Source organism: Henckelia pumila, unplaced genomic scaffold (assembly GCF_033568475.1).
Source record: "Henckelia pumila isolate YLH828 unplaced genomic scaffold, ASM3356847v2 CTG_466, whole genome shotgun sequence".
In the NCBI taxonomy this organism is placed as follows: domain Eukaryota; kingdom Viridiplantae; phylum Streptophyta; class Magnoliopsida; order Lamiales; family Gesneriaceae; genus Henckelia; species Henckelia pumila.
Genome location: NW_027331833.1, coordinates 4115851 through 4127764, shown reverse-complemented (window position 1 = coordinate 4127764; position 11914 = coordinate 4115851). Strand labels below are relative to the sequence as shown.

At 34.2% G+C, this 11914-nt stretch overlaps 2 protein-coding genes and 1 long non-coding RNA gene across 3 annotated transcripts; 2 read left to right on the top strand and 1 right to left on the bottom strand.

Moving 5' to 3' along the window:
* LOC140872409 (uncharacterized) lies at positions 1–752 on the top strand. The gene is made up of 2 exons (XR_012147817.1): positions 1–198; positions 348–752. It is a non-coding gene; the product is annotated as an uncharacterized lncRNA (long non-coding RNA).
* Positions 753–1302: 550 nt separating this feature from the next.
* LOC140872471 (uncharacterized) lies at positions 1303–4923 on the bottom strand. Its single transcript, XM_073275318.1, has 6 exons — positions 4203–4923; positions 2906–3068; positions 2646–2822; positions 2441–2524; positions 2059–2140; positions 1303–1954 (listed from the first exon to the last, which is right to left on the bottom strand). The coding sequence occupies exons 1-6, from the start codon at positions 4550–4552 to the stop codon at positions 1497–1499; spliced, it is 1314 nt and encodes a 437-aa protein (XP_073131419.1). The 5' UTR covers positions 4553–4923; the 3' UTR covers positions 1303–1496.
* A 2532-nt stretch (positions 4924–7455) lies between these two features.
* LOC140872625 (protein FAR1-RELATED SEQUENCE 5-like) lies at positions 7456–8649 on the top strand. The gene has a single exon (XM_073275513.1). It carries the CDS (start codon positions 7456–7458, stop codon positions 8647–8649), a length of 1194 nt encoding a protein of 397 aa, XP_073131614.1.
* The last annotated feature ends 3265 nt before the right edge of the window (positions 8650–11914 follow it).

Here is an 11914-nt window from a genome sequence, read left to right as displayed (position 1 = left end):
CTCAATATGGATAGGATACATTTTCTCTTTCCTTCAAAAGCCCAAAGATATATAACCATTAATTCACTCGCAAAGTTTTAGCACTCAAAAAAATCTTGAAAAATGGCTCCAATCACTACAACATTTTGCATCACAGCACCAGCAGCTGCCACTGCAATGGGGATATATTTCTTCAATAAAAATCATCCAATTGTACCGGTAAAAATCGCTGTTTTCAAATAAAAAACATTTTTTGTTTTTTGCTAAATGTTTGCAACTTAGGCAGTGTACGTTTGATAATGCTTCTAAGAAGTACATTGTGTAAATATTTGGTATTAACTTAATTCTTGGTTCTGTAAATATTGCAGGAAGGTGGCGGTGGATTAGGGGCTTCAGTTAGCAGTCTTGTTGGAAAATCCAAGAAGAAAGTGAAGTCTTCCGAGATACCAAAGGTGGCACCACAATTTGATGGCTTATTCAGTTTCGAAACTATAATATAGGTTTCCCTATGACTTAATCAGCCGGTTTTAGCGTCGAAAAAACACGGTTCTCGCCTACTCGGATTCCCTTAATAGAATGTCGGCCTCACGTAAAATATGGGAGACCCGCATGATCAACAAACTCTGCCGGAAGAGGGCATCAGTTTTCCTATATAATATAGTACATTCATCTTTGAATGACATTTCTTTGTACCTTTTTCCTGTGTTAAAATTTATTCCTTATATTACTGCAATTTTGATGGACATCAATCAGTGAAGTTTTACTTGCCTCTATTGTGATGTTGCAACTCCATCAAAGGCCTTTATTTTTGGTGCCTCCATGATTATGCATTCCAATACTTAGAAATGCAAATAAGGGAGGTTTCGATAAACATAAGATGTGCTTATTAATACAAGTCGATCAAATGCTTGGTTGAAGTACTCCATTTTGTGTGAATTATCCGTCGCGTTTTGATTCACTTATAAGTGATTCATAGGAAGTGCCTGATTACATGAAGTGGTGAACAAAAGTGAATCTGTGAACTTCATTCTACCAGTTTGAAGGGCATATGATTAGAACTCGATCCTTATCCTAAAATGCACAATCGATACCAAGTCGGAACTACCTGTTCTTGGTGTCTTATGTACTCACTAATCGTGTTACGTACAAAACGAATTGGGATTCAATGTCTGACTTAAAATCCAAAAAATTGAACTTGTATCATTACCACGAACCATAATTATGACAATTTGGGGAATGATGTTATTGGTGTTCGGGAGAATTTTCGGGTACTAATCATATTCACTACAGTTTGTGTCCAAGAATCAAAAGTTGCTTCTGAGATAAGTGAACAATCATCAAAATTGTCGAGCAAAACGAGGCAAAACATAAACTTAATTTGAATGTTTACTACTGATCCGTCTATGCTAAAAACATTTCAGTGTATTGTATTGTATGGTATTCCAGCATCTTTTTTGTCACAGAAACAAGCAACAGCTACACATCGATACTTGCTGGAAAAGTTTTATTGTTACACCTCAACTAGGCCGAGGCAATGCTCTTTTTCCCATGTTGCCAAACCTCCGAGCAACACCGAATACGAGTGTCTTGGTCAGAAGCCCCCGATCGAGACTGAAAGCAACTGCGATCACCCCACCAAATATTAGGAGTTTCGGAATATTCACACCCTTTTGTTTCTCATCAGTGGAAGCCACTAGTTGTGTTTCTTTCGAGTCTTCATCGCCTTCCAAAATCTTGAGATAGTCCGGGTCGATCTTTGTGTTTACTTGAGCCATAATAGCATGGTGGGAGAGGGGAGCTCCAGAAGCCCGGTGCTTTTGGTAAGCTCGGAAGCCACGTTCGATATTCTTGACTGCACCCCACATACCTTGTCGTACCCCAAACTTTGCAATTTCCCATGGAATCCCCATGTCTTCGTGATGGAAGAGCACCACCTCACATGCAGACAGTTGCCCGTTCCCTTGCCTCGATTCAACTGTTCCATTCAAAAACAGAAAAAAAATAAAGACATTTTCGAGAGAAAAATGAACTCTAACCCAGGATTTTAAGTAAATGATGCAGCAGTCTCTTATAATATACCTGCTTGAATGTACCAACTAGAGTAGTAAAGATCAACACGTCTTGGTTTAACTCGCCTTGGAACAGAAGGGTAGGGAACTCCCTGGTTTAGAGATGAAGGGGCAATCAAATTTCATCATAAGAACCTCAAGTAAGAAGAACATTAGAACACAATAACTCCGGATATATGGGATGTGTCCAAGATTCATTTGGTTTTGATGCAATTTCTGAAACTCATATAGCACATCACTATGCGTGTTTTGATGAACAAATAAATTTTTCCATGATCAGAAAACACGTGATTAAGCCAATTCAAAATGGTAGATCAACTACAATCATTGGGTTGAAAAAGAATCCATGCAAAACCATGAAAGAACGAAATCAAAAGTATATATGGCTTTACCTTTGTTACACAGTAATATGATCGTCCCAATTCCCACATTCGACGGCCTATTATGTATTCTCTGTCGCTGCAGAAAAAGGGAAACTGCGCAAATAGCGGAAATCAATTATGTGATCTCACATCAATAACATTAATGAACAATTTAAGCTATGACGTGAATTACAATTTTCGGGTTCACATATAATAAATAATTTAATTTCCCAACCTTGCGTATCCAGTGGACTATCATAGTTCTTGTCGTAGGGCATTCTTCCAAAATTGAAGCATGTAGAATCATATCATCCCACTTTAGTCGAAACTCGTCATCCCAAAAGAAATCCCTCAACAATTCTGGAGTTGCATCCTCGTAAACAGTCCTGCTGCAATATTGCGGAGGACCAGTCTGGCAAATCATAACAACACATGTGATTCAAGTGAAGCAAAAAAAATCACGGTCTCAGATATTATAAAATAGGGAATTGGCACCTCGGGATCTCTCTGCCATGCTTGGTAGCTCATATCATGAGTTGATCGATCAAACACATGCTTCCAGGATGGACCTCCATCTTTCCTTTCAACAAGGTGACACAAATGTTCCAAGTCCTCATCCATAACAACCACACTATCTTCTTTTCTTGATTCTGATGAACTATCAAAGAATAACGCATTGTCTCAGAAACTTACACATCACCAACTTGAAAAGTAAATTTCAAACTCATTTAATGTGTATCTACTATGAAAACGCTAAATGCCGTTTTCAGATATTATACTAAGCTAACTCGGATTCTTTTGTTGTTGAACCAATTGGGCATCCAAGTTTAAGACATCCAGGACTCAAAATGCTGAACTTCAGGTTGCACAAATAGATGCATGACGGGAAATTATTTTTTATGAACTCAAAGCAATATCATATCAGGACTTCAAAGTTTTAATATCCATATCTACTGAACCGTTCATAACTGATGCAATTAGCTTCCTAATGAAACACTGATGCAAAGATAAGGATGATTACTGGCTGAAGGGAATAAAGAGAAATGTCAAAGAAACAGAAATGTGCCTAAAAGATTTCAAGATTATGTAACCAGTTTTTAGTTGAAGTAGATAGCAGTTACTAAATGTTGATTAAAAAATGTAACTTCTTGATACTGTAGTAGAAAACTAAGGGAGTGTTTGCAATCACTTAAAAAAAAATGATTGTTAGATTTTGGCTTTAAAAAATCACTTTTGAGTGTTTCTTAAACCCAGATTATGTATTAGCTTATGCTTAAGTTAATTGAAATCCAAAAGTTAGTCATATAGTGACTCAAAAAGTGATTCTAATAAGAAGATTAATATTAAAATAACTCTAATCACTTATTTGTCAAACACTACCAAACTTTAATTTTTAGATTTTCACATTTGTTTCTAAACACCTTTCAACTTTTGATTTTTATTAACTTTTTTATAATCTATAAATTAATCTCTTCTACAAATGCATAATCTTTTGCAAACAATACCTTGTGTTATAATACAATTTCCTTTCTTTCTTTCTAAATTTATACTTCCCTTCTCAAATTTTTCAAGGAGGTCTGCTACCTCAAATTAGCAACTCATCAAACACACACGTCAACAAATATATAAACTTCATACATTCAAGTCAGTTCATATGAACAAGATGAAACAAAAAACAAAATCCAAACATGACAAATCAACATAATACAAGCTGGCCAATGTATTACCAATGCTTAATAAAGAAATGAACCAACAAAAACAACAAAAAATCATACATTTCCCAAAATATTACCTGCAAACAACAGTTTCAACAGGAGGCAATGCCACTTGCATCTTTTCCAAACTATTATTCAACAAAGAAGAACCAAAATTCTGAATTTTAACCTTTCCAGAACCCACAGTTTTGCTGGTTGAAACAAAACCATTAACAGGAGAAGGGATATGAGAAGAAGGTGAAGAAGGAGCTGAAAATTCAAACTTACGGTTCCCTAAACTAGCCCACCTAGGTTTCCAAGCCCACCCCACCGTTACACCCACAAGAAAAGCAACCCAAACAGGCCCTAGCAGCTGAATCATCCCCAAAATCATCGCCCAAATCGTGGGCCTCCCTAAAATCTCCAAAAACGCCTCAACTAACGCCATAACTGCGATTTTTACAACTGGTCTCCGAGATGGCAGAAGTCAAAAGCTCATTCAAGGAAAGATTAAAAGGGATTTAGACAAAGAACGGAAATTTGAAAAAAAAAAAAAAACCAAACAAAAAAAAGGAAAGAAAACAAAAGAGTATATACAAAAAATTTACAGAAAATTTACAGAAATACGAAAGAAAATAAAGGAAGATATCAACCCGAAAGGGTAGATACAGATTACAGAAAATAAAAGATTAACGTGATAAGGATGAGAGGAACGCGAAAGGTGGAAACTTGGCTGAAAAAAATCTGTGGGCAAGCTTCGCTCAACCCAATGTGAAGTTTTTATTGGAGTTTCCTCCCAATAAAATTAGTTTCTCGCCGATTTTTGGAATTTAATATGCATACGGAATTTAAAGAAATTGGCAAATAAATTGACCGCCAATGTTCCTGTGGCAAGAATCAAATCTAATCTAATCGTCTTAGTTCTTACTACTCCTTCAAAATAAATAAATAATTTTCTGGTCATTGTTCCACGAAATCCACTTGCCAGCCAACCATTTTGCGTTTATTAGTATAAAAATAAACTAGCATTACACTTTGTGCGATGCACGGGATTATGCAACTCTTAGTCCCGTTTGGATTTGGTAGACATTTTTTTAAAAAAACACTTTTTTAAGCTATAATTTTTGGCTTTTGAAAAAGCTCTAATTTTGACTTAGAAAAGTACTTATTTAAGCACTTTTCTGGTCAACCAAACACTTTATTAAATGAAAAGCACTTAAAAAAGTGCTTTTTTGGCCTGACTTTTGAAACCAAACGGAGTCTTAATCTTATGCAACTCTTAATCAAAAAGTAATTAGTACTAAAAATTAGTAAATATGAGTTTTGAATAAATAATTAGAAATGGCATTTTTGTGCGATGCACGAGATTTTATTTATATGTAATTAGTATTAAAAATTAGTAAATATGATTTTTGAATAAATAATTAAAATATAACTAAATTAAGGTTGAGTTTGAATATGAAAGTATTTGAAATCCATTGATTTAAATAAATCTTTATTGTTTAAATAATTTTTAAAAAAAATTAATTCATATTTATATTTATTTAGACTATACTTGAGCTAATCACAGTGGATTTCAAATCCTTACTGTGTTTCTTACATGTGGTGAGATTATTATTATATACGTTCTTGGTTTGATAAATTAGGGATATATAAAAGTTGTGATAGGATGCGTTGATGCTAGGCTGAGGGTAGTGCCCTCAGCCTATTATCGCTTGACAAGTGGCATTTATTTTAAAATAATTTTTTTAAATAAAAAATCGGAATTAGGATTAATTGGAGCGAGATCTCCAACCATGGTTACTTTTGAAATTAGAATCAGAAATCCGTGGGACTTTTCCTCTTGTAATTTCGGCGGCTTTATCCTCGTAATCTTACGACCTTGGTGAAGACGAGATTCTGCAAATTTATTTTGATAGCCTGTGCATCGTCGAGTTCGAGCCCAAACCCATCGAAAGTGCATTTGGACGGGGTTTTTTGTTTGAAGATCCTCCGGTCTGCAATCCTCAAGGTATGTATGTGATAATATTGTATTTTCTATGGATTATGGAAGTAAAATTTCTGAAGTTGATTTTGTTCGGCAATGGCCGTGAGGGATGGGTGAGTTGGTGTAGAAAATATTTCAATTGGGGACTTTGGATTGTAGGGCAGTAGTTAAAAAAAATCTTGTTTTCTTGATTTCTAATGGGAGATTCCTTATTTAATGTTGTTAGATTCTCCTAAGAGTAATGGTCAGATCTCAAAATTTGAAATCTTGTTTGTCGTGTTCCCGGATTTTCAAAAATCACTGCCCGCTTGAGGGATTCCAGATTTGGAGAAACAAGAAGGGAACAATATTAATTGATCTGCCCACGCTGCTACATAGTGATACCCCTTCGTCACGGTATGAACTAATTTATGTATATAGTATATAAACTTTTTTGCGCTCTTTCAGTAATAATCGTTTGATATGGATGTATATTTTGAATTTGAAAGTCGTTAATGTGAATAAATTTGTATTGAATTGCCCTCGTTCATTCCAGAGCCTCTGTTCAACTATTGATCTTGAAGAATGGTGATTTTGTTCTCTGATTTGATTCAAAGATATGATTAATCGTTTCTATCTTGTTATGATTTTATTTGATTTGATTTGGTTGCACGAGATGTTAGTCTACTGAGTCCATATAAATTGATCTTATGATTATCTTTGTGGAATATATAAAAAACCTACGATTAATTAGGACTATTATGGTTCATATATAAGCTTGGTTCCACAACATGTTCTTATAATTTGTTAAACTTCATTCTCTGAACATACATTGATAATCATATATCCAACTGATGATACACAATGCATAATTAACAATAAGTACTTACTGAGCAAAAGCTCGTCAAGGCTCTCATTAGCAACATATTCATAAACAAGAAGCTTTTCTGCACCCATCGAACAGTAGCCCAACAAGTTTGCCTCATTTTTAAAATTTTTCCTCCCCTGACTTTATCTCTCTGACAGTTTCTTTACAACTATTAGACTCTCCCATCAGCCAATTTCCACAAAAAAACTCACATACAAAAAACCAAAAGCATATCTTGATTCAAAATTCATACTCATTTTATGTTTTTTTTAAAAGACACTCATTTTATGTTTTGGATAAATTAAAATTTATCACATTCTTTTTTAAAAAATAAATGAAAAAACTCATTAATATTGATACATACACTTGATTTATTAAGTTTGGAGAAAATGTGATTTATGACACTTTTTATTTCAAATACAGTAGGTTTTTTGGTCAAATTATCTCTCTTTCTTTACTTTTAATCATTATTATATTTATTTACATTTTAATCTTTTTTATTTTAATTATAGACTTGATGGAAGACAACATTGAAGAGGTTGAAGTTGTAAATTCAGAATATTCGATTCCTGAAGACGTTGAGGTATTATATACCAGCTCTATTGTAGATCAATTGGAGAGTAAACTACTTGTTGGTCATGTAGTCAAAAGCGTTGAAGATGTGTATTTACTTTATTGCAATTATGCGCATGCTAAAGAGTTCAGCGTCAAAAAAGGTGATCAACGCTACTTTCCTGGCACTACTGATTTACAATCTAAAAAGTTTGAGTGTTCATGTGAAGGTAGTAAAGATGAAAAACGCTCTGTTGAAAAAATTCCTATTTACTTGAAGCCGACTAATAGAACAAAATGTAAAGCGAAGCTGAAAATTAGTAGGCAAATGGGTGGGGAGTGGAAGGTTGGTAGGTTTGTCGTTGAGCATAATCATGACATGGTTGCGGTTGATCAAAGACATTTGTTGAGATCATCACAGAATATTTCTCATGCTCAAAAATCCACTTTAGAAGCAATGGTAAATGCTTGGATTTCTGTGGCTAATGCTGTAGCTTATATGGAAAATGATGCACAAGGATCACATAATTTGAGCTTTATTAGAAAAGATGTATACGATCACCTTGGTCGTATTAAAAAGCATACGAAAGTTGAGAATGGGGATGCTTCTGCCTTACTTCATCATTTTATAAGCAAGGCAAATAAGGAGTCACATTTTTATTGGAACGTTCAACTAGATGATGACAATAGGGTCATGAATTTTTTCTTTAGGGATTCGAGATGTCAAGTTGATTATGAGTACTTTGGTGATGTTATGTCAGTTGACACGACTTATCGAACCAATCATTACAATTTGATATGTGCTCCTTTTGTTGGAATTAATCATCATAAGCAAAATGTAATGTTTGGTTTGGCATTCATGTCGGATGAAACTGAGAGTTCATTTGAATGGTTGTTCAGAACTTTTCTTGAGTCTATGAATGGAAAACAACCTGAAACAATTTTCACTGACCAATGTCAAGCCATGATGAATGCAATTGAAACGGTATTTCCATATTCACACCATCGGTTATGTCAGTGGCATATCAATCAAAATGCTCCGTCACACTTAGGGAGTTTGAATGGTGATACAAGATTTAAAAGATTGTGGAAAAAATGCATGAGTCATTGCGAATCTGAAGAAGAATTTGAAGAAACATGGAGGATTATGATGGAGTAATACAATCTGAATGATCATAAATGGCTAAATAATATGTATGCATTGAGATACAAATGGGCTACTGCATTCAGTAATCACAGGTTTAGTTCTGGGCTTTTAGCAACTTCTAGAAGTGAGGTGACAAATGCAGTGTTGAAGAGATTAGGAAACAATGCCATTTCGTTGTATGATTTTGTGCTAAATTATGAAAAAATCATAAAAGGTTGGCGTGATAAAGAAAAGGCTGAGGATACACGGTGTCATCATACGACATCACCAATGATGCTGAAAAATAATCCATTGTTGAAGTTTGCAGCTGATTTTTATACTCACACCGTGTACAAGCTATTTGAATTAGAACTAATCAATTCTTTGAATATGCGGTTCATTCAGATGCCCTCAGATTGAGTGTTTTCTCTATGGAGTTCAAAGTAAAATCTCATGATGAGAATTCAAGGGTTAGGCAGGTGTTATTCAACAAGGAGATACTTGAAGTAAAATGCACCTTAAAAAAATTGAAACAGTGGGAATACTTTGCAAGCATATTCTGATGATCTTCAATTTTTTGAATCTGAATTATCTGCCCAAACCATACTTGAAAGAACGTTGGATGAAAAAGTGCAGAAACAGAATTCCTCAAAATTTTGTTTTGGATGGAAGTGGAGGTAGAATTGGAAGTGTTCGTGAATCTGATATGGTTTTTGTGAATCATATAATGGATCGACACATGCTCTTAGCATGAGATGTAAAGTTCATAACATTGCAAGAAACAAGTTGACAAAAATTGTTAATGGTGCGAGGGAACAAATAGATGATTTGTTTGAAAAACTTAAGTTGGAAGATCCGAAGATTAATTGTGACGACGGGGTTCATGAAGACAATAACCTATTGGATGACATGCTTGTGTGTAATCCTCCTCAAGTAAAGTCGAGAGGAATTACGAATAAAAATATCCAACGTCATTGGGACGATAAAAGTAAGAAAAAGAAAGGAAAAGGGAAAGCTGATCGATCAAGTAAGTTTATTTATCAATCTAGTATTGTTATTTTTCCAAGAAATTTTATTTTGCTATTTAATTTTTTCGTTTTCATGTATATAAATGCAAAGGAGAACAAAAACCAAAAGACAAAGCTCTCATCAGTCTCAATGCCCGAATAGCCAAGAATCAATTTATCTCCCACATCAAAATCCTAGTGTTGTCCAACCATTTCAAATAAATATGAACAATCCATATGAACCTGCATCAATGGGATCTCAATTTGAAAGTGAACCGTCATTTGGTTGTTATAATTTTTCTACTCTTAGTTAATAAATACAGTAGTTCTATGGAATCTTATTTATTTGTGTATTTGGTTGTAGGAGAGCAATACAAACTTGTATTCACGTGGTCAAATCAATATATTCTCATATCAGTTTGAAAATCCTCAAACATTCCAAGTAAGAAAATTTGGTAGATGCATAAACTTGTTACAAAATGATATTTTTTATCTTTCTTAATTTTGCAGGGTAATGATGCTGATAACAGTAGATAGCTCAATATAACAGATGCGTTGTCTTAACTTTTTGAGGTAGATCGTTTGCATTTTTTGATAGTTGTTTAAGTTGCGGTAGTTGTTATTGCTTGTCAGTTGTTTATATTGAGTTCTTGTTTCTTGTTTTAGTGCACTGAAATTGAAGCCATCAGTAGATAAAAGAAGAACAGGTGTATGCTATTGTTATTGAGATCTCTGGCGGTGTTTGAAGAGGTAAAAAGCTTATGATAGTAAAGTTCAGTGAAACAAAGTTGAAGCGGAGGAGGATGCTTTTGCTTGATTGAATTATAACCAGCAGCACAACATTTTCCAGTATATGTTATGAATTTTACTTTATGTTCTGGAATTTTTCTATTCCTTTTATGGAAATTGGAGGGTTCTTAGAATTCAAAGGGTGGAATCTCGTATTGTTTCTGGCGAGTTACATAGCTTGTATTCTTGACTATCTTGTATTGCTTCAATTTTTGGAATGAAACGAGTTACCCCTTGATCCAAAATCCACTAAACTCGCTCATAATATGGTCATTTTGAATTGTTTTGATGTTTTGATCAATTTAGAAGTATAGAATTGATGTAAACACAGATTCAAGGTGCAACAAAAATATTGAATGGGATTCTGGGGCGCAGCTCAAAATTGCGGTGCACTCTTACGAGTGCACTGCATTCTTGCGTGTCTGCGAGCCCTGGGCGCGCAGACGCGCAAAGGGCATGAGCTTCTGCGCTGCCCAGCAGCGCAGAAGCGCATATGAGCAGAAAAAGAAGCATCGAATTTAATTTTGTTTTTCATTTTTTTTATTTATTTAAAGGTTATTTTAAGGATTGAAATGATTTTTATGATTTAATTGGGTCTTTTAATTATGGTTAAAATTTTATTAACAAGTTCAAACTTCAAGCATCGACTTTAAGGTTCGGATCAAAAACATCTTCTATATATTAAACATATTCTGACTTAAAATTAACGTAAAAGTTCATGCTATTTTAAAGCAAAATTATTAAACCATAAAATGGAACAATGAAAACGTTTATTTGGCCTTCTAAGTGTGGTTAAATTTTATATACAACAAGTTTAAACTTCAAGCATCGATTTTCACTTTCAGGTCAAAAACATCTTCTATATATTAAACATCTTCCGACTTAAAATTGACATAAAGGGACATTCTATTTTAAGGCGATATTCTTCTTCCATAGAACAGAACAATGATAACGTTTACAATCACTAAACATTTTCAAAAGACAATTACACTAATTGGTCTAGCATTACATTACATCACAGTTTCTAGCACAAACCAACCACTACCATTCAATCTCATCTCTTTTAACTTTTGTTTCATGTCGTCCATTTTCTTCATCATTTTGCAAATTTGACAGTGCATCTTCCAATTCAACAATTTTTTCTGCTTTACGAGAATTTTGTTGTGAACTAGAAGTACCACATGAACTTTCCTCGCTCTTTGTCTTGAATGAATTAGTTGGACGTTTTTTCACATAGTCCTCAAATGCTTTTATCGCCTCTGCCCTACTCGAAAACTTCTCGTATAAAGGATTTTTGTAATCTTTGACTTCAGCATGTGTTTCTACCCAAGATCCATAAACACCAGGATTCTTTCCTTCAAAGACAACGTAGGCTTTCCCCTAAACAAAATTCAAGATTCCATATTCAAAAAATCATATTATAATAAAATAAATCAATTAACTGTCTGTGACTCACCATCTAAATAATATCAAAACCTGGTGAGATAGATGAGTGCTCCTGT